Below are 26,343 nucleotides of genomic sequence, written 5' to 3'. Positions count from 1 at the left end.
AAGGTTTAGCGGCGTGTGGCCATTTCTTCCTTCTCTTTCAACGCCTGTGCCTTTTCTGTGAATATCTTCTCATTAATGGTCTTTACTTCGTTGATTACTAGCATCGTGCACTACCCCCTAACCCTTAATTCATTAGATACTTGATGTAATTCATGGAGGGTCTAAATAGGAAGCATCATGAGATTGACACCCAAGTCCTTGAGCTATTCCAACTAAGTGTTTCCTTCCTTTCACTGCACGTGCAGGGACCCCTCTGGTAGTGGAATGACTCTGAGATCTAGAGTCTGATTAGTATCCAGCACAATCGCGCTTGCTTTTTGCAGGCTCACTTGAATCCTGCTCACCTGACCAAGATTCGCTTGCAGCCATCCCGTATGAATCTGCAAGTCGTGCAAATCCTTCTGCACATTCCCCGATTCCTGCTGGTACTACTGTTCGAACCGTGTCCATAGTTCCATTGTGGTGTTGTGGATCTTATCGCCGATTTTATCTAAGTTCCCCATAATGAGGACCATTGGATAAACGTATGTGTGCTTGAAGGATTTCTGCTTCTTTCTAGGTCCGAAAGTGGTCTCATTGGTCTGCTTCTATAGTTTAAAGGGAGTGTTCTGCTCCTCGCTCCTACCTCCTTCGACATCAGATTCCATTTTTTCTTCAGTGTGCTGAGAAGCAGGCTCTTCAACATCAAGAGTGGTCTCCTTAGCCAACCGGTCTTTTTTCTGCAGCTACCTTAGTAGCTGCTTCTTTGGCAACAACTTCCTTTTTCTGCTACGCATCTTTCTCTCAAGATGCTACCTGCTCAGCCTCCTTCTGCTTCTGCGGTATCGTGGTCTACGCAGAGGAACTTTCCCCCGCCTTGATTGTACCTGCATCTACATCTGAAGTGTGCAGCCACTCCCCTAGCCATTTCCCATTGACCTCCTGCGCATCTGCCTCATTAACCAGGTAAGGTAACTTGTACCACATTTTCTTCGAATCTCGTCGTGTGTAGATAGACACGTTGTGAAAGTCTGCCTTGAACTCTACATAAGCTTCCAGTTTTTTATATAAAGTTGGTGATAGCCGCGGCCTCTGTCTGATCACCATACAGAGATCCATATCGACTAGAACCCAAAACATTTTAGTCTCCATGACTCGCACAAGGTCCTTTGTTTCCAATAGCGAAGCTAACTTCGCAACTTTTGATAAATCAGGTTCATGTGGAAGGAATTAACTGTCTTCTAGTAGCCTCCACGTGACTAGCGCAACCAATAGTAGTAGCCAAGCATAGTGAAATGTCTTTCCGTCATCTTGTGTCTCCTGATTGTTTGCCAAAAACTCCTTGGAGAGGTACTACGCCTAGTTGTACTACACACCCTTAGCACATTGTGCAACTAGTGAAATTACCAGTGCTCGAACCTCGTCCGCATGACATTTCCGGATGATATTGCAAACCAATATATATGTGGAAAATTGTATTGCCTTGTCTGTAATGGAGCAGATGGAATATCTGTGCGACTTCTTCACCAAGCCGAACTCGCTCTTCATTTTGTCTGTGAGTTGTTTTTCTTTGGTTTTTCCTCCAAACGCCTCTTATGGATCCACCCCTGATGGGGCAACATAGTGATCCGATGGATTAGCATATACATATAGGGATTGGTTCTCCCAACTAGATACATCCATCATGCACCAGGGTAAGAATTGTCGAACACCCACTATATTGATGTTTTTTATGCTAAAATGCGGCACGTACAACATGTTTAGCAATCCTTCATTTTCAACCCCTGCAACCCATTTCATTGGCTCCAGTCGCATTATTCCAGTCTCCTCATAGTAAATCTTCGCCAAATATTTATTTGGCACAGCTAGGGGAAGTTCTCATGATCCACCAGATCCCAATCTTCCATTTTGAGCACAAGAATGCGTCGTGAGAGCGTGCCTTCAAATACCACCTTCTCTGGCAACAGTGGTGTAGAAACCATAAATTTGGCGGTATCTGGGTCCTTCGGCACCTTCGCTTTGCCTTGTCATGGTGGGATATACTTTGGGAGCCGAGTCATAGGCTCACCCTCTTTAGCTTCCATCTCCTCAATTCCTCTGTGAAGCTCTTCTTCATCAAGATCCAAGGGTTCATGTGGTTGCTTGGACTTATCCATTTTCCCCTTTTGGCGAATCACTTGGGGGTACTTCCTTGGCGATTGGCACACCAAAACTTGTTGCGGCATCTTTTGTTTCTTCTCAGCAGCAGACGGCTTAGGCCTAGGCAACCTCGGCACCGTAATTACAAAGGTTGTTGCTTCCATCGCATGTACGACTTCAGGGGCTACGGATTCAGAACTTATGACTTCTACGAGGTTAGTGATCGTCATTCTCTCAAAGATGATCTCTCAACGCCACTCAGGTAAGCTAGTGAATTCTGGTTGGGCTAAAATGTCTTCCCAAATCTTCTCAGACATATAGTAATCTCTCTGGAAGCAAGGGTTAACATATATTCTTTGAAAGAAAATTGTCCTAATGTTGGCCAACCTGCCAGATCTATAGGTGAATTTGAATTTAAATCCGACCATTTCCTCCAAATTTCTATCATAAATGCATCTTTGGCTTCAGATTTCCAAATATTTTTTCCATAAATATAGCCTCCCTGCTCCTCCTAATGGAAAATTTATCGTCCAATCATCTACAGTGCACACAATGACTATTTTTCGACCCTGCTATATGGCACCAACGTCCATGGCGCAGCCCTCTTGTCACAACTCCTCCTGGTGCACTTCTTGCTTCCATTGTGCAGCCCCCTTACTTCATTTTTCAACTTATCGAGCAGTGTAGTTTACAGTCCTATACTTCCTTGTAGCTTCCTGGAGTACTAAGACTATCCCTCCATCATATAGTCATCACGTATGGGTAGGATCACCCTTGTACAACTTCAATTGGCTACCATTGACTTTTCCCGGAAACAATTCTTCATTCAGCTTTGCGAGCTGAACTGCACCACCATCTGTAATTTCCTTGACTACATAGGGTTCCAGCCAATGCATTTGAAACTTTCCAACAAATTTCATGAATTTACTATCATATAAAAAAACCAAATCGTTCACTTGAAAGGTGCACATCTTAATATGTCGATTGTGCCAGGCCTTCTCGCCTCCTTTTGCAGCTGTTGGTGAAATCCTGGTAAAATCCAGTCTTCTTCTAATTCCAACAATTGTGTGAGGTGCTCCTCCCTAGTCTCATGATCCGCCATATCAGTCAATGTCGCAATCTGTAGGGTCTGCATAATATACTCCATGGGCACCACAGCCTCTATCCCATAGACCAATCTGAATGGAGTTTGTCCTGTCAACTTTTTACATGATGTCCTATATGCCCATAGGATTGTTGGTATGTGTACATCCCAATCATTCCTTTTTGTGTTACGGGCCTTCGTTAGCGCATTATCCAAGATCTTATTTAATGCTTCAACCATACTGTTAGATTGAGGATGATAGGGCTTACTCTTTTGATAATAAACCTGGAATTCTTCAAACATCGAGGCAATTGTTTCATTTAGGAAATGTGTTCCCCTATCGCTCATCAATATCTTAGGACACCCAAATCGCGTAAACAAAACTCAAAAAGGAAATTTGCGGCTATAGTAGTTCTATAGTATTTGACCGGATGTTATTCCGCCCATCTCGTCAAATAAATTTTCACAGTAATAATGTACTGCGCGCCCGTCTTTTTCCCTGGTGGCTGTATTAAACCTACAAAGTCAATCGCCCATTTTTCAAACATCTGCAGCAAAATCTGTGGGTTTAAGTTCATTTCGTCCCTCTGCGATGGCTTCCTCGTCCGTTGACAAGCATCGCATGCCCTGCAATATGCTTTAGAATCCTTATGCATCGTTGGCCACCACAATCCTGCACGCAGGATCTTCTGCGCGGTTGCTCTGCCTGCATAGTGTTTTCCTGCCGCTTCTCCATGTGTTTCAATGAGGATGCTGGATCATTCAAACTTTGGAACATATAAGTGCAATATTTCATCAGAGCCCATCTCATACAAGTGTCCTGCGATTACAGAAAAATCAGTCGCGCGAACCACCAATTCCTTTTTCTACTGTGTATAATATCCCTCCAGGGTTGTACCAATGGTTAAAAACTGGATTATGTTAGTAAAGTGATCGTATGCAACACGTACAACAAAGAGTTGTGCATCCGACAATCCTTCTTCCAAACTAGTGGGTTCTTCGCCTGTCTCAATTCTGGATAGATGATCTGGTCCCGCATTCAATCGATCAGGCTTCACAATCACCTCAAAATCATATTCTTGAAAGAGAAATAACCACCTACAGATCTTTCCCCCCAACACAAGCTTGTTGACCAAGAACTTGATAGCAGAGTGATCTGTATACATTTTGAAGTGCATGTCCAATAAGTAGTGTCAAAATTTTTGTAGCGCGTACACCATCGCCAACCCTTCGCGCTCTATAGTTGAGTAGTTCTTCTCTGTCTCGATAGTTTCCTTCTCACGAAGGCTATGTGATGATCAATCTTGCCTTCGCCTGGCTTGGTCAATATTGCACCTAATGCAATACAGGAGGCATCCACATGAACATGAAATTATTTCTTCTAGTCTGGGAACACCAAGATGGGCGCAGTCACCATCTTTTCCTTTAACACATCCAAACCGTGATGACACTCCTCATCCCAGTAGAAAGTTATGTCCTTCTTAAATAATTTCTCCATTGGCACAGTTATTTTCACATAAGATTTTATAAACTTCCTATAGTATCTGGTGTGGCCTAGGGCTGCGTGCAGCTGCTTTACATTCTTGGGAACCTCTAAATTGACAATAGAAACTATATTTATAAGGTCGATAATTAATCCTTGCTTGCATACCACATGGCCTAGCAATATCCCATAGGGCACACAAAATATACATTTCTTCAAATTCAAGCCAATCTGGTATCTACGACAAGTATCAAACATAAGGTGAAAACTTGAAACATGGCTCTTTTCCAACCCAAACAAAGTCCAGTCATCAAAATACACTTCTAATCATTTATGGATAAACTCTTTAAAAGCTACAATCGTGGCCCTGGAGAAGATCGCGGGTGCATTATTCAGTCCAAATGGCATCACTGTGTACAGGAAGCATCCCCACCCTGTCGTGAAGCTGGCCTTGTTGCGATCTTCCAGCGCGATCTTAATCTGATGGTACCCCGAGAACCCATCAGTGAACAAATAGGCTTCCTGCCCTCCAACATTCTCTAAAACTTCATTTGTAAATCGTGTTGGAAATGGGTCATGAATTCACACATCATTTAACTTTCTCGGATCTACGTATATCTTAATTTCACCTTGTTGCTTCTTCTCCTGAACAATTATAGGGCTCACCCAATCAGACTCTTCTACAGGCTCAATGATTCCAGCCTCCAGCGTTTTGTCCAACTCTTTTCTCACCTTCTCCTTATATTTGGGATTCAGCCAGTAGAGTCTTTATTCTACAGCCTTCACGTCGGGCTTTAGAGTGATCTTCATTACACCTAGATCCCCCACTATTCCTTTCAAATCAAAGAACTTGGTAGGAAACAAGTCCTGGTATTCGCGCAGTAGTTCTGTAAGCTTATCAACTGTATCTTCATCCCAATAATTTCTTATCTTTACAAACTTAAGCTGCGCATCAGATCCTTTGTTCACTTGCCTGGTCTTCAAAGGTTCTGTTATATCAGGATTTGCTGCTTTGGGGCCTTCAACCTCGTGCTACCCCTAATCTCTAGAATGTTTATAGTTCATGGATCCTCTTCTTCTTCTATAGTCACGTTGTAGCATTCCAGTGCATGGCGTAGTTGTGTATTCTAGTCTAGTTGAACCCATTCTACCAACTCCTGAAGTGTCCTAAAGTTAGCGGCCTTGATTTCCAGTGGCACTTCATCAATACACACAAATCCATATTCAAAACTGAAAGTTAACAAGAAACTTTCCTACAAGATATCCCACTCAGTCGTCCCATGGTGTAGCTCTGTTTCCAAATACCAATTCATCGGAATAGTATCTAGGGTGTGACAAAAGATATGTACCCATTCCGGTTGAGGCTCTTCTCCCCAAGCTTTAGTCCATTGCACCAGGTGCTCGCGCAGATCATCCTTTCCAATGTATTTTTTGGCCATATGGGTATTAGCATACCCAAACCTTAACTTTATAATTCACTTGTACTCTTTCCAATCAGCAAAGCTCTCCTTATGCATACCCCACCAATGGGTAGGTGTAGCGCGCAGTGCCAGGTCAAGTGCCTGGAATCGATGTTCTTCTAGCACCTCCCTTTCAAACTTATCCAAAAACAAACTAACATCATCTAATCCATCATAATGAGGAATATTTCTTACCTCCATGGATACGCACTGAAGTGACTTTGTCATCATATTGCAGCGTAGCATTGAAACTTCGTGCAACCTATTCTACCAGTGCTCAAGTTCTTCATCTAAATCTGAGGTACAGGAGTTATCCCTATCCCACATAATTCTCCCATCTATAGTGGGATTGATCGAGTCTTCATCACATGCAATAATCTTGTATATTTGATCTAAGTTGTCGTCCTCTTCATAGTCATGGATAGGTTCAGTGTAGCGTGCTCCCTCAGCAGTATCCAGTGGTATGATAACTCACAGCGCCTTCCTCTCAAATTTCATCCTTTGCTTCTATAGATTAATTACTGCTTCCATGTCGAAGGCCCAATCAATTCCTAATAATGCAGGGTAAGGGTTGTTGTCATCCACTATTTCAATTACTTCAAAGTTGGCCAGAGCATTCCCTCCCTCAATGTCTACTGTTACCCCATACAAGCACCCCATAGGAATGATTTTATGTTGATTGGCCATGCGTAGCTATATAGGAGAACATTGTAGCACAGGTCTCCCCATTCTTTCCCATGTCTACTTTGGCAGCACGTTCGCATCAGACCCTAGATCCAGGATGACTAGATCCATTTTGTACTCTACAATCTGTGCGATCAGCCTCATTTTGCACCCAGATCACTTTTTACGTTTACCCAATTTCCTCACAACGCACCGTTCGGGAGGAGACTTGATTTTACCCATACAATTATCAATTAGCTCTTGGAGCCGTTCCACCGCCTTCCTATCTCGCAATAGTGTCATACAGGTTTTCAGAAAAGTAACCAATAGTGAGGGATCCATGTCTTGCGCTTCATTATTTCCAACCGATTTCTCCTAACTTCCTCACATAGAAGCTTCAACAAAGTTCTTCTTGGCCTCCATAAAAGTTTCTTAGCGTTGTTGAGATAAAATCTGACCTCTTTTTCGACAGCCTTGCACACCCAGCCTTGAGTTTCTGACTGCTTTCCTTTATCTTCCCCCATGGAAATAGTGCTTCATGTCACAATAATGATGCTATGGTCTTCTTCACAAGGCTCCGCCCTCATCATTGTATGTTTTGTGTGGGTTGTTGTGTCTTTTTCTCTTGCATTTTGGCTATCGGCACCGAGCAATCCTCTGTCACATGGTTAAACTGTCTACAATATTGATAGGATGGATGTGTTGGGCTCTAAAAATGGCGCGGAAAATGACCTACTTCTCCATAGTTGTAGGAAATAACATTTCCATGACCTCGTCCAGTCTCTGCTCCTCTTCCTCCTCCGCGGCCCTAGAATCCTCCATGCACTACACCTGCGCCTTGGTCCTGGGGCTGATTTTCTACCTGCATCCAATACACAGGGGGCTTCTCCATCATTAATTCATAGCTTTGGAATTTTCGCTCATCATGTCCAGTTGATTTACAAAAGGTACAAAACAATTGTTTCGGAGTCTGCACAAGCTTTTGCAAGAGGTGACAATGGTCAGTTCTGTGCTTCCCAGTTATCTCGCAGATAGCGCACCATAAAGGTACTCCTGCACTCATTCCCACAATGTTCTCAAGCTTCAAAGGAATAGGACCTCCTCCAATCACGTAATTCTGATAAACAGGGCAGTGATCCTTATCATGTCCCTTGTCTTTACATTTTATGCACCAGACTTTTGCGCGCACCTCAGATTGAGATTCCTTCCTTGTCTTCGAGCTCTACAATTCCATGTGTAGGCTTGCCAGTTGTGACTGAATCTGTTGTACCCCCACATTTGTATCCTTCACTGGTGAGGCTTCCAACCTCATCGCGATCTCCACAACCTCTGCTTGCATTCCTATCTTTTGTTGTGATAATGACAATCTCAGATGGGGCAATAACGAATCAATGTACCAGTCTCGGTGTTGGTCATCCGTGAACTTCATATTAGCCTACCAGATTAGGCATTTAACCTATGATAAAAGTCCCATGTGAACTCATTTACCCTTTGTTGTATTTCCTTAAACTCTATTACAGACTGCGACTGAGACTTAGGATTCTTAAACTCATTGTCAGTGCCTGTTGAGTCTCTGCCATTGTCACGTCGGGTTGATCTGTACAAAACTTGATATACCACATCAACTCCCTATCCTGCAGCGCTATGACGAGCTGCGCTTTCTTCATATTATCATCAGTAATCTGCTGTGCCTTCCACACAGCATCCGCGACGAACCATAATTTTTCGGGTTCTTTTCTTTCCACCCCTTTAAAGATTGGCATTTTCATCGTATTCACCATGTTGAATGGTTGATGTGGAGGTGGAGGTGGAGGTGGCAATGGAGTGGATGGATGGGTATCCCATGGATACCCTAGCTTACTATCTACAACATGCTTCACGGCGTTCTCAAAATAGTTTCTTCGTCTTCGCTATCAAAATATCCTAACAACGGACTATATTCAGAGCCTGATTCTTCGTTTCTTCTAAAGGATTTTCTGCTTCGCGTAGTCCCAAATATCAAAATAATGGCATAACCCGTTTTTCGCACAACATCATGTTAATCCAAGTTTTCAGAGATTTTAAGTACTTACCTCTTGGTCCGGTTGAAGAACTTGTGCTCTGATTCACTATAGCTGATGGTTGTCTCGATCGTGAGCTCAATAATGAATCCTCCCAAGATACGATCAATCCAGTGATCAACGACTCACGCAATGTTATTTACAAATTCAAGATTTTGTGATCCATAACTTGTTAATTTATGAAGATTTTCGGAAAAAAATCACATTGCCAATGTTTGGTCGACGCATTTCGAACCAGTCAGTGTGGTTCATCTTCAGGACAAGATGAAGAGACAAATCTCAGAAGAAGGTTAAATAGGAAAATAGATCATCCTAACGGTTAGATGGAAATGGCTAAATTTGACCAGGGAGGGAAATTTATATTGTTTACTAATTAATTAAATAAATAATTAATTAAGATATTATTATAACTTAACCAAACGGCTATTTTTGACTAGGGGAGAGAGTTATTTAATTGGTTTAAATATTTAATAATTATTTATTTATCTAATTAATTTCTTCATTCCATTATTTATTTGATTATTTATTTGTAATCTGACTTGAAAAAAATAAAAAGTATTATAAAATGTTAATTAAAAAAAAAAAATCTATATAAAAACAATGATAATGAATAAAACAATAGTAATAATAATAGATATTAAAAAATAAATAAATAAAAATAAAAATAAATAAATAAATATTAAGAGTGAATAATTACCAATAAAAATTAATAATAAGGGTATAAAAATAAAAGGTGAGGGTGCTCTTATTAAAAAAATAAAAATAAGAATAAGTAAAAATAAAATTTTTAATAATAATAAAAAATAAAAATAAGAGTGATAATATTAATAATATTAATAATAAAAATAACAATAAATAAATAAATACTATTACTAATAAAAATATTAAATAAACAAAGAGGCTAATCCTCTCTAATGAAAATTACTAAAAGGAAGAATAAAAAGGGAATAGAACATAAAAAAGAAAAAGCCCAGACAAAGAGGAGAAAAACTAGGAGGAGAGGGCGGGAATCCAACAACGGCTGATTTTTCAGTCGTCATCCCTATTAATATTATTAGAAGACCTCTCAATCTCAATGGCTTCCCTAAACTTGCGGTGATGAAAATGAGAGATCTTTGCGACGACCTTAGCCTCCTCAATGCATATATGATGTTTGGTCTTCGCTGCATGTTCCGCTAAAGTAGAAGATTTAGTCCTCCCATGCTTGATATCAGCAGCGTGTTCCTTAATCCTTTGGTTAATAGACCGACCAGTTTCGCCAATGTATGAGGTCCCACATGAACACGGGATGACATCGGGACCTCATGTGGGACCTCATACATTAGCGAAACTGGTTGGTCTATTAACCAAAGGATTAAGGAACACGCTGCTGATATCAAGCATGGGGGGACTAAATCTTCTACTTTAACGAAACATGCAGCGAAGACCAAGCATCATATATGCATTGAGCAGGCTAAGGTCATCGCAAACATCTCTCATTTTCATCTCCGCAAGTTTAGGGAAGCCATTGAGATTGAGAGGTCTTCTAATAATATTAATAGGGATGACGGCTTGGAAATTAGCAACTGTTGGATTTCCGCCCTCTCCTCCTAGTTTTTCTCCTCTTTGTCTGGGCTTTTTCTTTTTTATGTTCTATTCCCTTTTTATTCTTCCTTTTAGTATTTTTCATTAGAGAGGATTAGTCGCTTTGTTTATTTATTATTTTTATTAGTAATAGTATTTATGTATTCATTATTAGTATTTATTTATTTATAGTTGTTGTTATTATTATTATTATAATTATTATTATTATTATTATGTTTACTTTTTATTATTATTAAAAAAAAAAATTTCTTTTTTCTTTTTTTTTAATAAGAGCACCCTCACCTTTTATTTCTATACCCTTGTTATTAATTTTTATTGGTATTTATTCACTCTTAATATTTATTTATTTATTTATTGGTTTTCTATTTATTTTTATTTTTTAAATCTCTATTATTATTACTATTTTTTTATTCATTATCATTGTTTTTATATAGATTTTTTTTTTTTTTTTTAATTAACAATTTATAATACTTGTTATTTTTTCCAAGTCAGATATCAAATAAATAATGGAATGAAGAAATTAATTAGATAAATAAATAATTATTAAATATTTAAACCAATTAAATAATTCCCTCCCCTAGTCAAATATAGTCGTTTGGTTAAGTTATAATAATATATAAATTAATTAATTAATTAATTAGTAAACAATATAATTTTCCCTCCCTAGTCAAATTTAGCCATTTCCATCTAACCGTTAGGATGACCTATTTTCCTATTTAACCTTCTTCTGAGATCTGTCTCTTCATCTTGTCCTGAAGATGAACCACACTGGCTGGTTCGAAACGTGTCGACCAAACATTAGCAGTGTGATTTTTTCCGAAAATCTTCATAAATTAGCAATGTTATTTTCTGAAGCTTCCAAGCGCTTCACCAGCTCTGGGGTCCACACAATAGGGTCGTCAAGCCTCCACGTACCCTGACTATCCGCTAATATGGACAACCACTCATGTAGTTCGCAAGGAAAGAAACAAAAGAAGGCTTTTGTCTTGTCTATGTACAGGTATCTATTCAGCCATTGTTCCTTGGATAATTGTGGGTTTCTGTTTTCCTGACATGAAAACACGTGCAACTTCCGATCAATCCACTTTTCGATTTCTTTCTTAGTAGGGAACCACTTATTCGACATCACACATTCCTCAGACAGATCCCAGTCTCGGCAACAGAACCATTTGTTGGCTTGATGGGGCCTGACCCAGGTTCAACGTTATTTGCGCCAACCAAAAAAACCCTAGTTGTTGTCCATTTTTGGCAACAACCTGCGTAGCGTAAGATACAGCCTCACTCGAAGCAGTATTGGGGGATGATAGGTTCCTGCAGTCCTTATGGCTAAGATCTACTTTTGTGCACCCTTAACCCTTCTGAACAAACAATCACTGTAAATTCACTTAAACAACTTGTAGATCTTCGCGAAGGTCCTTAATTATTCTTAACATGCAAAAATATTATAGATTTACTAATTCTGCGCAGTAATTAAGCATTAATTCATATAAATCATAACACAAAGAAAAGTTATAGATACTTGCAGAAATAAGAAATAATACACAAATGCATTCAAAATACTTGCAGAAATAAGAAATAATACACAAATGCATTCAAATTGGCTCAAAACTGTCTTTATTAAGAATAATCATTCAAGTACAGACTCCTTTTCCCTGCACACTCAGTTGCAGGGGCCCGCGCACTCAACCTGCAGACATAATAAGGTCTCTGCACACTCAGTTGCAGGAGCCTTACCCTTTCTCCTAAGTACAGGAAATAAACCTTTCCTGCCTTAGCTTACTTGCCCTTACAACAATTATTCTCAAAATGTTATATATCTAGACTCGTTATGACTCATCTATATATAGCATTTCACTTAGAATACCATGGTCCGCGGACCATGGGCAAGTCTCAAAACTCTCTATCACTTACCCATCTAAGGGACTAATGCCCCTTTAACTCATACTAGCTTCGCACTTTGCTTCCAAATTTCATGGAGGCTTTACATGCTTACAAAAGAAGATTACAAAATTTAACCAAAATTTGACTCAACTTGACCCCAGGGACCCTATCCCAACAGCTGCCACTTATGTCTTCATTCTTCAGGTAGCTTTTAATCATTGATGCCTTCACCCTCCAAAGGGTCTTTGATCTTGGAGTCTTTAGGGTGCTTCGATCATCAAGCTTTTAGTGCTTTCTTTGTTCTTCAATGCTTCCTTTGTTTGTCTTCTTTGGAAAATATTCCTCATGTGTGCTTGTCATGCAATTCCTAATAATCCTGTGGTTGCAATCACTCATGACAAGCAACCATCAACCTAAAAATATCTTAGTCTAACATCTTTTATGAAAATTTTGTTTTTATTCATTTTCAGTGAACTTTAGAAAGAGAAAGGAGAGCTTATGGGCACAAGGGCGCACTTCGAAAGGCTGAAGGGGGAAGGCTTAAGGGCTTTAACATGCACTCATGCGCTCAAGCGGAAGAGACAATTAGGGAAGGGCACATCGCATAGGTCTGAAGGGTGAAGGGGAAGGCTTCGGGCTTCCCAAGTGTGTCGTGTGCTCAAGGGAAAGAAAGAGGGCACATGGTGCACTCCTCAAGGCTGAACGAGGAAGGCTTGAAGCCTTCAGGGTGTGATCATGCGCTCAAGAGGCCCAGGAGGGTGCACAATGCAAGTTTGAAGTTTGAAGGGTGAAGCTTCATGCCTTCAGAGCATGCTCATGAGCTCAAAGGGTCAAGAGGGCGCATGGTTCACTATGGAAGGATGAAGGGTTGAAATTAAGGCCTTTAGGGTGCGCACTTCTTGGAGTCGAAGGAGTGCGCTAAAAGGAAGACTTGGTCTCTTAAAGGGCACAATTTGGAACATGGAAGGGGAAAGGGGCGAGGAAATGTGCATGGTGCACTTTCAAACAATGAAGGATTCCTTATCAAGGCTTCAAAGTGTGCTCATGCACTCTTGTGCTTAATGGGTTCGCTTTGAAACCAAAACTTTTCTAAGTCTGAAAGATAGGAAAAGGGGTTAACATGATGAGTTTTAGACAGAAAACCATGTGCGACACATATCAACTCATCGAAAAAAAATATAAAAGATTGAACAATGATAAGTATACATCAAAACACCACTTTACATGCATTCCCAAAGTACAACAGGTGGAGTGTGTGCGACTGCGACCAAAAAGTGTCGGTTTACAACAACAAAGATGTTGTGACCATGAAATACACCAAAGATGTTCTACTCAATGGGAAGACGCTTGAGAAAAATTGAAATATATAGAACGACATGAAACAACACTTGAAGATCAAGGTGACACTTGACATGACAATAAAGTAGGCTGCAAAATTTGAATGTAGTGAAATTTTGGAGGGTGTTGTAACAATGATAACACTAGGAAACATACTAGGTGAGCTTCAGCTTCTCTGTTTAGGAATAGCCTTTAGTTAAAGAGTCATACCTTCAAGAAGTATTGATTCATGAGTTTGATTTCCTTTGGCTTTCCCATTTCGACTCGGTCATACACATAGGATCTCACTTTCTTCTACGTGGTTGAACACAAAAAAGATACACCATATAATAATTGTTTCAATCTAGGAAAGGATGATGTGCGTGGTGAGATTATGATATTTATAGTAGGGGTTTTCATCTTTGGTGTTGCTCCGATGCCACCAGGTCTGGATAGTATCCCAGCGGAGTCACTTCAGGACAAAAAACATTACTTTGCTGCTAGCAAGCCTAGATAGTACTCTAACAAAGTTGCTTGCTCCACCTCCCTGCAAGGGAAGCCTTTCTCTTATTTCACCTATTATTTATTTATAATAGGACTGTGCAATGACACTTATCATTTTCAACGAGTAGAAGATGGATCCCAACATATTGATAGCAGAGGAGGTTTCCCCTTCAGATAAGTATTTTAAGACCTCTGATATTGGTTTTCCTCACTTTATATTTTCCCCTTATCCTTTCTCTATTAGATTGGACAAGATTTAATACACAAGTAGATCTACACCAAGTTGAGTAGTCTAGATACTATCATAGGCATGGATATAATAGTTTCACTTAAGGTTCTCCTTTCAGACGAATTGTATTTTCCATGTGGACTTAGCTCAACCATAGTATTTTCCCAAACAAAGAAGGAGAACAACATAAAGCCAAGTTTTGTGGTCATCATACTTCTCTTTTATTCGACAATAAAGTCTTTTTGAGCCATGCACATTTACACAAGGGTCTTATTTATGTACAATGACCAACAAACATGACACGACAGAGGATGACTGACAAATACGAAAACTAAAAGAAACAAAATAAATTGCACAAGAAGCGTTGCTTGTAGCTTCTATTGAAAATAATATTTCAAATATCAGCCATTTACGAGAAGGGCGTCAATCCTCCCATCTAAAGATTTCATCTTGAATTTTTCTATGACTGATCTTTTCTTCAATGGTGAATTGTCTAATCCATAAATGTTGGAACTTCATGTGTTTACCCTTTTCTTCGTGGGGTTTATCCCACTTCAGTACTAGGTCACCCACATCGAATGCTTTTCCCACGCATATTTTTTATCAAACCAACGCTTTACATGGTTTTGGTGAACAAGAAATCTATCCTTGGATTTGAGCCTTTCTTCCTTGAGTTTGAGTAAAGTGTTTATCTTGCTCTAAATTAGAAAGAAATATCTTCCTTGTGACTCTTGGGAGAGTTGTAAGGTTGGAAGACACAAGTTCGGGGGCAAGATAACTTATTTACCGTAAACCAAAAAGTATGATGAGGTTTTCAGGGAAGGTTTAGGAGTTACACGATCAGCCCATAATTCATTAGTCAAAGCATAATTATGCTAGTTACTTTTCTCAGAGAATATGGTTTTATTGATTATGCGGATAATATTTTTGTTTTTTGATTTAGCTAAACCATTTCCCCGCGAGTAGTAATTATATGCATGCTTTAATACAATCCCATTTTCTAATGTGAATTTGTAAAGTTTTAATGATGAAAAGTAAGTCGCATTATCAAAGAAAAGTGACAAATGAATGCCAAACTTGGTTATAATGTTCTATCGCAAAAGTGGATGACTTCCTGGTCATTTACTTGCCTCAAGGGAACTACTTCTAACCACAGAGTAAAATAATTTGTCGTTTTCAGAATATAGCGTTACTGCTTTGACAAATGAGGAAAAATTTCTCTGATGACATCTAAGCCCCCCTGTTGGAATGGTTCCTCAACTATTATTGGTAATAGTAGGGTCATTGACCTCTGATATTGACTAGCGCATTTCTGATAAGCTGGGCACTTGTGGACATAAGTGTGAGAATATTTGAATAGAGTGGGACAATAATAACCAACCCTTGTAACTTTATGCACTATAGTGTCGCCCACATAGTGACCACCTACTAGTCCATCATGCAAGTCTTTGAGTACCTTCTCTGTATCCAGTGGCTCAAGGCATCTTAATAAGACATTATTGTGGTGCTTTTTTAAAAGCACTCCATGAACTAGTTGGTAAGATAGATATTTTAAATGAATTTCCCTCTTGTTTATTTAATAAGTGCACGGGAAGGTGCCATGCTCTAGTAATTTCCATAGATCAACCTACCATGGAACTATAGATGTTGACTAAGGAACAGGTTCAACATTATACATTTTTATCTCCTGCTCCCAACCTAAAATATCTTGCTCGGGAGCATCCCTTGCTTTGACTGCTAGCTTATAGAGGCCATGACCCTTTATGGTATGAACTGGTTTGAACTCCATATCATATTCTTGTAAGCAGGTCATCCAGTTAGCCCTCTTCTCACCAACTCCTGCTACACGAACAATGTTCTTACCATTGGATGAGGTTCAAATATGATTGTATGAGATTTTAAAAGAGAGGGCCTGAAATACTTAACTGCCTTGTATACATCATATGCTTGTTTGTCAATGGTAGGGTAATTTAATTTAGGCCCCTGTAGACTGGCTCACATAAAAGAAATAGACCCTCATTTCCTTCAGTATCCTTTGGAGTCAATATGACTGCAATTGATGAATCCAAAGGGAAGGTATAAATTAGGAAATCTTTTCCATAGTCTAGACTGAATAACGCAGGTGCTTTGAAAATAGTCTGCTTAATTTTAGTGAAAAAGTCCTTCTCTCATTTATCCCATTTATAGGTTGCATCTTTCTTAATCATCTATTGTATAGGATTAGCTATCTGAGCATAATCAGAGAGGAATTTTCTCAGGAAATTGATCTTTCCTAAGAAAGACTGCATAACCTTCTTATTCATTGGAAACGAGATTTCTATAATGTATTTAACCCTGTCAAGGTCAATTTTTATTTTTATTTTTGCAATGATGTGCTCTAAGAGGGTACCTTCTGACACGCCGAAGATTCTTTTCTTGGGATTGAGAGAAATCCCATACTTTTGACATCACTTGAATATTTGTTTCAGATGACGTATGTGATCTAATATTCTCTTGGAAAACATAGTAACATCATCCAAATAAACAACTACGCTCTAAATAATAAAGCCACCAAAAGCGATGTCCATCGCTCTTTAGAAAGAAACGCCAACGTTTATAAGTGAAAATGGCATTATCTTGAAGGAAAATGTTCCCCATTTGGTCCTGAAAGTAGTCTTCAATTGGTCTGGTTCTAATACTAGCGCTTAATTATACCCAGAGAAACCATCTAGTAGAAAGAACATCTCATACCTAGATATTATTTGGAGGATATGTTCCATGGATGGAACTGGGTAATTGTCTTTATCATACAATTATAAATATACACAGCCTTATTTCACTGGACTTCTTTCTAATTTTGGCCAAATTTGAAACCCAACTAGAGTGTCTGAATCTAAAAATGATCTAATCATCCAACAACTTTCTCAATTCCTTTTGTATGAGGGGTTCCAGTGTTGGATGGACTTAATTTCCTTAGTTTCTATTGGAAAGGGTTTACCCCTTCTTTATTGGAATGACATGTTGGATAATACAAGTATCATGTCTTTAAATCATTTTATGTGCATGCAAATACATCATGGTATTGTTTAAATAAGAAAATAAACGCATGTCGCTCTTATGGAGAACAACATGTATTGAGGTTTACATACTTTGAATCTTCTCGAGTTCCCGGATTGACTTGTTCAGATGATAACTTTGAACTCTGAGTCTTTGTGTTGGTTGGTCCTCTAAATCGGTTATGCAGGTCATATAACGTCACCAGGGACACCACACTCTTAGGCATATCGTTTCCTTTCATTGCATTGGATGATTCCTGCAAAGCCTGATCATGCTCATCCACTTCTATGGAAACATCTTTGAATACATCAGCATTAGCCATAAAGTGTAGCATCTATTGGTTGTCATTGAAAACACGAAAATTAGTGACGTTGTCAATCACAGATGGTTTATATATAATTTCAATAGAAAAAACATTTTTCAATGGCAACATCCTAGCAGTTGCATTTTCTAATGCATATATTGTAACATTTCTAATCCTAGGAACATAAATGATATTAAAAGATTTAAAATGGTTGATTAAATGTCATACCTCCTACTAGTAGTTTTTAAGATACGGTGAGACACAGTGGATAGTATCCCATACTTGATGTTAGAAAATTATATATTATAGAGAAATGGAACACATAAAATATATTGCAAAAATATAAACACAGAAAACACATAAAACAAGAGAGACACAGATATATGTGGTTCACCCAATTTGGGCTATGTCCACAGAGAAACAGCCAGTCCTTCCTTCTATATTATCTAGCAAACTGAAGAGATACAACCTACAACAAATCTTTTGTAATTCCCTCTTCGCTCTCACAGAATATCCTCTCTCTTTCTCACTCAGAATACAGATCTACATAGATGCAATACAATTCCCTCATATATAGTGAGGGGTTTCCTTCTAGGGAAAAAAACCCTAAATCAAAAATAACTTCTACCGTCAGATCTCCACCTAATGAACGGACCAGATTGACTACGAAATTACAACATTTTACAAGGCCCCTGGAACCCCTTTGCAGCGCAAATATTACGGGCGGCGTTTCCCCCACATTACAAAATGGGGTCCAATGCGGTGATACCTCTGGATAAAGAAGATAATTAGGCTCCACACCCAACAATCTCCCACTTGGAGACTGATTATAACAACTCCACCGCTGCTTCATTTGTTGGACAATGACTCCACTTTGGACCTGGCTATTTCTCATCTTCTTCATCATACTTGAAGACTAATTGAAACTAAGTAGAATCTCAGTTTCTCTCTGGTTACAACTTTTGTTAACATATATGCAGGATTTTGGTTAGTGTGTATCTTTTCTAGCTTCAACTGTCCATCTTCCAACACTAACCATATGAAATGGTACTTGAGCTATATATGTTTAGTCTTGGAATGAAATGCAGATTTCTTTGCAAGATGTATGGCACTCTGGCTATCACTGTATAACCTGCCCAACTCCTGCTTCTTACCCAATTCATCCAGAAGCCTTTGTAACCAAATCATTTCTTTACTAGCCTCTGTAGCAGCAACATACTCTGCTTCCATTTTTGAGAGTGCAACAACACTTTGCAGTTTTGAAACCCAACTGACAGTTGTTCCACCTACAGTAAACATATACCATGTTGTGCTCCTCCTATTATCTCTATCACCCGCCATGTCTGCATCAACATATCCCTGTAGAGAAATGTTTGAACCACCAAAGCATAATGTTTGATTTGTGGTAGCTCTCAAACACCTAAGAATCCACTTCACCACCATCCGATGTTCTTTTCCTAGATTGTTCACGTACCTACTTACAACTCCCACTGCATGTGCAATATCAGGCCTTGTGCATACCATTGCATACATTAAGCTTCCAACTGCTGATGCATATGGAACTTTAGACATATAAACCATTTCTTCCTGAGTCTTGGGACACACCTCCTTACTTAGTTTGAAATGGCTAGCCAAAGGTATACTAACTGGTTTTTCATTTTTCATATTAAATCTTTTCAACACCTTTTCTATGTACTCACTCCAAGACAATATTAATTTTCGATTCTTCCTATCTCTAGTTATTCTCATACCAAGGATTTATTTTGCAGCACCCAAATCCTTCATTGCAAATGAGTTCACAGATTTTCTTTTGAGCACATTTATTTCCTGCATGTTAGAACCTGCAACAATCATGTCATCTACATACAATAACAATATAATATAGTTTCCATCATTTTTCCTTTTGAGATAAACGCAATGATCAGAGTGACATCTAGTATAACCTTGTTCAGACATAAACCTATCAAATTTTAGATACCACTGCCTTGGATCTTTTTCTAAGACATACAAACTCTTCTTCAATCTGCACACTAGTTTCTCCTTCACTTTTACCTCATATACTTATGGCTGCTGCGTATATATCTCTTCCTCCAAATCCCCATGGAGAAAGGTTGTCTTTACATCTAACTGCTCAATATGCAAATCTTCAGCTGCTACTAGACTTAAAATAGTTCTGATTGAAGTCATTTTAACAACATGAGAAAATATCTCATCAAAGTATATACCCTTTTTTTGTGTAAACCCCTTCACCACAAGTCTAGCTTTATACCTTTTTCTACCTCTATCTTCTTCCTTCAACCAGTGAACCCATATATTTTGAAATGTTGTTTTACTTGCAGGGAACCTGACTAAGTCCCAAATCTGGTTATGTGCTAAGGAGTCCATGTCTTCTTTCATGGCTTGCTCCCACTTCTTACGGTGCTGGATACCGCCAATTAATACAGGGGATATCCCCGATATAAGTTCCCAATTAGACCTCACAATGTATGGTGTAAGATTCCCATTTTGAATATGGACTGGATTCCATTTTCTTAAATATATGCCTTGGCTTTAACTATTAGCATGAGAGAGAAGCGCACATGTGCTTTTGAATGAGCAAGCGAGTGCACCTTGTGAATGTTCAATTGCATATGTATCAAGGTTCTATTACTGCAAGGGGGGAAAAAGTGAGCCTTTAAGAGAGAATTAATAGTACTACCCTAATGGGTATACACATGAATAAGAAATCTTCAGCTAACATCGAGTGAAATAGTTCACATGGATGCGACGATCGTTATAAACATTACAACACATTTCCAATAAGTTGAACACCGAAGTCACCGAAATAGTTAAATCACTCCAGTACAGGTGAAAGCAAACATGAACCATAAACATTCAAAGAATAGTCTTAGAAAAATTCATAATCCATGTGTGAGAATGTGTTGGTCTGGAAGGCTTCGATATTAAGCAAAAGTTCCAAGATTAATAAATACAATGAACATCACTAGCTCCATTAGTGGAGCGTTAATGCCACTACTTGCTCCCCAAAAGTACAAAATTTATCTCTCTAATGCCTTATGGGATAATCCAAGGTTAAAATTCATTTACATGAGAAACAAGGATCCTTTCATAACTTGAGGCATGACTTTTCACATCCCCATGACTCTTGACTTTCCAATTCCTAATGACCTTTGGACTTCTACAACATTTTGTTAATTTTTGTAATTAAAATCAAATTCCAACTTGGACAACTCAAATGACTGAGATGATGATTTCATTAGATTCCTATTTTCTATAGGACCAAAATCGACCTAAAGATCAGCTTATTTGGACAAGCGAAGGTTGAGTTTTGAATTATTTTATTCATACATGTATTATGGAATTGGTTGGCCCTAACCACATGTGTAACTGCTTAGGTCAGCCTTAACACCAACTGGACCCTCATGAAAGCCTATAAATATGAGAGACCTCAAGCTCATTTGGACACATGGATCAAGCCATCTTCTTTTCTCTTATTATCTAGGTTTGCAAGGGTATGTCGAAGGAAAGTTCGCACAAGGGTTCAGAATATTAGGGTCGAAGCTCACACTAATCTAGGGTTTTATAAATCTTGGACATTGGCATAGAAATTAACATTTTAGTCCCTGGACACTGGCACATTTTGTTATGGGAGAGTATAGGGAGCCTTGGACACTGGCACAGTGGGTTATGGGAGCGTCTAAGGCTTTAGAGGTCGAGCGGGTTGTATTTGTCCCCTGACACTCGCATAGAGTGGTCCTGAGAGTGTCTGGGCTGCCATAGAAGCTCGCACAATATCCTTATGAGAGCATCCTGGGCTTGAAGCAAATCTGGGTATGTTTGACCCCCAAGAACGTCATCTACTTCACCAGAGAGTGTCAAGATATGTTCTAGACGTAGTCATCTAGTTATGCAAAGAGCATCTAGATTTTCCATAGACGCTCGCACAACTCCTCCTCCCTCCATCTGGGACTCGTGCATGAGATTTATGTATTTTGAAGATTCTTCTCAGTGATAGTTGTGTTCAAAAGTATCCAACAGTTGTCTACAATCAAGGACAACACACTTCAGGCCTCAAAATTAGGGTTTTGATTATAAGCATGATTGGATATGTTTCATGGATATCATAGTTGTTTGTTGCATAGATAAAGTTATGGATCATTGTACTCTCTTTTTCTAAATCATTTGATGATGATATAATAAGATGAATATTTGCAAGGATTTTCGCATTAGTGGTTTTTTCCCTGGTCTCGGACCAATCCTGGGGTCTTTATGTGTGTGCATACTTTTCTTCTATTGTTCCTTTATGTTTTGTTGCATTGATGTTGTTATTTCTATATAATTCCATATGATGATGGATAATTGTGTAGATATAAATAATGTAATGATGATATGGGGTGAAATTAATGTATTGATAATGAAATGCAATTATCAAAGCAAAGAATAATGTAGCCCTATGAAAAATTAACATGGTATCGGAGCTGGGCTGAAGAAAAGCCATGGAGATCACCTCAATGATGTCATATTTGATGGAGGAAAGAGGGTGGTGGAGACCTAAAAGAATTATAGGGTTTGAATAAAACCTTAGGAAACTTGATTATAAGGGTTTATGGACTCTATGAGGTTAGGGTTTGAAAGAAAACCCCAGTTTATGGAAACAATATGAGATATGAAAACTAGATGGTCAATGTGAAGATGCTCAAGCACTTGAAAAATATTTGATGAAGCCCTAGATGGGATGACCTCTAGCAAACCTGGTTGGACAACTAAAGGAAACATGGGTATATGGACCATTGACATTGATGGCTCTTGAATATTGGTTCATGTTATACAACCAACTCACAAAATAGAAGAAGAGACAGATCAACGACTTCAAAATTAGCCTCTTCGAGGGGGAAACCTCCTTTACATTACACAAATGAAAAATTCTTGGGTGATACAAATGACAAGATCTCATTTCTATATATAGGAGTCTAAGGGGTCACAATATAGTCAGAGCCTACATAACAATAATATTGTAAGGGCACAACAATAATAATAGTGGGATTTTGTGGGGCACAATGATAACAATATGGGGACTACATGGGCACAAAAATACAATAAGGGGGTTGCACTAATAACAATAAGGGGCTACACTAGTACTATAGGGACCTAACATGCCCCTCTCCTTCAAAAAAGTGTTGTCCTCAACACTTGAGTAGTTGTGGATGCTTCTATATAAAATTATTGTCCTCCCATGTGGAATCTTCAATGGGTAAGTTCTTCCACTTGATGAGATACTCTGAAATTGATCAATTTTGTATTTGTCGGGCTCTTGTTTCTGTGACTGCTTTAGGTTCCAGCAATATTGTTTGAACTGGGAGCTTGTCACCTATGAACTTCTTTAAGTATGAAACATGGAGAACTGGGTGCGCTCAAGAAGATGCAGGAAGCTCCAATTTGTATGCCATATTACCAATATTTTGCAACACCTTGTAAGGACCATAGTACTTTTGTGATAATTTATTATCCTTCTTAGCTTTCTTGAGGGACATTTGTTTGTATGGTTGTAGTTGTAAAAACAACCAGTCACCTACATCAAAACTTCTTTCGCTGCGATGTTGATCTGCCTGTTGTTTCATTCGATTCTAAGACAAAGTGAGGTTATAATTTAAGATTTGGAGAACTTGTTGTTGATGCTCGATGTGATCTTCCACTGCTTGAACCTTAGAATGATTGTCCAAGACTTTTTGGAGATTAGGAGAAATAGATGATTTCATTGTTTGAAACTCTAGTGAACATAATTGTGCAATTATGCCCCGTTGTTATTTATTTAGAAGCTTTGTCATTCCATTAGAGATGATTATATTTCCTGGTTTCCCTACGATACCGCTTAATTCAACTTCCTTTCCTTCCCAAAAAAAATTCAAGAAACGTTCTTGAAAATTGAAAGCTATCATCCCTAAAGACTGTAACCATTCAACTCCTAGTACAACATCAACACCACCTATTGGAATGGAAAGAATTGGACTATTCAAGACATATTCTTCCATGGATAGCTTGATATTATGGAAATTTCCAGAGAAATTTATGGTTCCTCCATTTTAAACCATTATTTGACACTCTGATGCTGGATATAAGAAGTAATTCAATTCCTTGGCTATCTTACAATGAATAAAATTATGGGTACTAATCGAATCAATCAACGCCATTACCATTTTCTTCTTGATATGTCCTTCTATCTTGAGAGTTTGAGCAGTGTTAATTCTTGTCAATGCATTACAAGATATGTTCATATTCATTTCTTCTTTCTCTGAGGTTGGTTCTTGGTTTATATCCTGTTCTTTTGATGTTTCTTGTTCCTTTTCTTCCTCCTCTTCCCCATCTATGAAAATTAATTTCTTCTCATAACAATTATGACCTTTAGTGTATTTTCTATCACAACTATAGCAAAGCCCTTTTTCTCTTTTTTCTTCCTATTTTTGTGGTGTCAACCTCGTATGTTGTAGAAGGATAGGAGCAACAACGCTTCCATCTTTATATTTATGAGTGGTAAGCTTCCTTGTTGCCATAATTTTTCTTTCAATTTTTCTTGCCAACCTAAATGCCTCCTCCAATGAATCAGGTTCCCAAAGGTGAACCTCATGTTGGATGTTATCCTTTAAACTCCCTATGAAGACTTCAATCCTCTGCATCCCTAGAATATCATTTACCCTTAGATTCAATTTTTGGAAGTCCTTAATGTGCTCTACCATTGAACTATTTTGTTTGAGATTTATCAATTGGCTAAAGAAGGTGTTGCTTTTTGTATCCTCATAATGTGCTATCATTTCCTTTGTGAATATTGACCAGGTGACAAGTGGTTTACGAGAAAAAAACCCTATATACTATACAAATTGATTCGGTTCTAAATATAAAGATGCAATGCGTACCTTTTGTGACAGTTGCACATCATGTAGATCAAAATATTGTTCCATATGTAGTATCCAAGTTACCGGATCCTTGCCATCAAAGTTCCTCATATCTATCTTTGGAATAGGGTGGGCCTTCAATCCAAAGTTAGATTCTATGAAATCATGATTAACATTTATCTTGTTCTCATCATGAGTTTTCTCTAATACCTTTTTGTCATTAGAAAGGCTTTCTTGTAGCAACTTTGTCTAACCTTCCTTCAAACATTCCTTGTCTTTCTTAAAATATTCCATGTCGCCTTTTAATTTTGATTCTATACCATAAATATTAGCTTCCAAGGCATAGATAAAACCATTTATCTTATCTTCTATCACATTCTTCAAATCCTCCTTCCAATTATGCTTACTAGGTGTTTCTATTTTAATGATTCGAGTCATTCTTTTTCTTTCTTTTAGCTGCTCGATATTGAAACAAATGTAGCTCTATAATTTAGGATCTCCAAATTCTAAAATTTCATCATGTGGTATCCCTTTGATTCTTATTTCCAACCCCACAAGTCTTATTGAGATTGGATTCTCCAAGAAATAGTTATGCCCAATCCCACGATGACCTGATTATAGACTAGTTCAGCAAAGCGAACTTGTACGAAGTGCCACATGTCACTGTTTTAACCTTTAGCCCTCAAAAAATGATACCCAAAAAACTAAAGTCTATCCTCTTTCTATAACTTTTTACGAAATTTGAATCCAATGCTCAGAGAGAAAGTTATGATGATTTTCCCAAGGTCACTTGTTTGAGATCGAATTCTAGAGCCTGCAAAAAACCTAATTTCCTTGGATCATATCTCCGAAAATATAGCAAGACAAGATCTGAAATTCGTACACGAGGTTCAAAATGATTTCGGCTCAAATGGGTATTAATTTAATCTTCTGAATCAAAATTATAGAAAATGGTATAGCGAAAACTCCATGATGACCTGTTTGAAGGAGCGAAACCCTAGAATCCAAAGGTCTGTTACCAAATGGTATGCAACCAGCTCACAAAATAGAAGAAGAGATATATCAACGATTTAAAAATTAGACTCTTTCAGGGGGAAGCCTCCTTTGCATTACACAAATGAACAATTCTTGGATGATACAAATGACAAGACCTCCTTTCTATATATAAGAGTTTAAGGGGTCACAATATAATCAAAGCCTACATAACAATAATATTGTAAGGGCACAACAATAACAATAGTGGGCTTCTATGGGGCACAATAATAATAATATGGGGACTACATGGTCACAAAAATACAATAAGGGGGTTTCACTAATAACAATAAGGGGCTACATTAGTAGTATAGGGACTTAATAGTTCAAGAGGGAGAGGATCACCTCTCACTGAAGATAAGCATTTCTTGACTTTTTTTTTCTCAATAAGACTACTTCTATTAATTATACAAAAAGTTACAGCAAGGCATCTGCCTTGAAAAGTATTGCCATGAAGTTGGCATTTTATAGAGCTGTGCTTGACCTTAGTATCCAGAAGACCGACAGCAGTATCTTTGACTTCGCATAAAACTAAAAATGACTAGACAACGTTGAACATAAACGAAACAGAGACTGACTGAGACCTGATACATGCATTGACGATGAGACTCAAAAAAGGAGGCTAGCTCCTACTACAGAACCTGCAAAGTGCAGAGGCACGGGCTGGATCAGTCATCCTCGGAGGTATAAGGCTCCTCAAT

General features: G+C 38.4%; 1 protein-coding gene across 1 annotated transcript; it reads right to left on the bottom strand.

Moving 5' to 3' along the window:
• Positions 1-3,070: 3,070 nt before the first annotated feature.
• On the bottom strand, positions 3,071-3,442 carry LOC149266876 (uncharacterized). The gene has a single exon (XM_089409444.1). The coding sequence runs from the start codon at positions 3,440-3,442 to the stop codon at positions 3,071-3,073; it is 372 nt and encodes a 123-aa protein (XP_089265570.1).
• Positions 3,443-26,343: the final 22,901 nt, after the last annotated feature.

Source organism: Pinus tabuliformis, chromosome 6, assembly GCF_031772625.1.
Source record: "Pinus tabuliformis cultivar Carrire ecotype Pingquan chromosome 6, CPIR1, whole genome shotgun sequence".
NCBI classification, from domain to species: Eukaryota; Viridiplantae; Streptophyta; class Pinopsida; order Pinales; family Pinaceae; genus Pinus; species Pinus tabuliformis.
The sequence above is the reverse complement of the archived record's forward strand: the minus strand, read 5'-3'. Positions and strand labels throughout refer to the sequence as shown.

Excerpts from the sequence above, each read along its gene's own strand:
- LOC149266876 (XM_089409444.1), bottom strand. The coding sequence starts at position 3,442 with ATGGTTGAAGCATTAAATAAGATCTTGGATAATGCGCTAACGAAGGCC.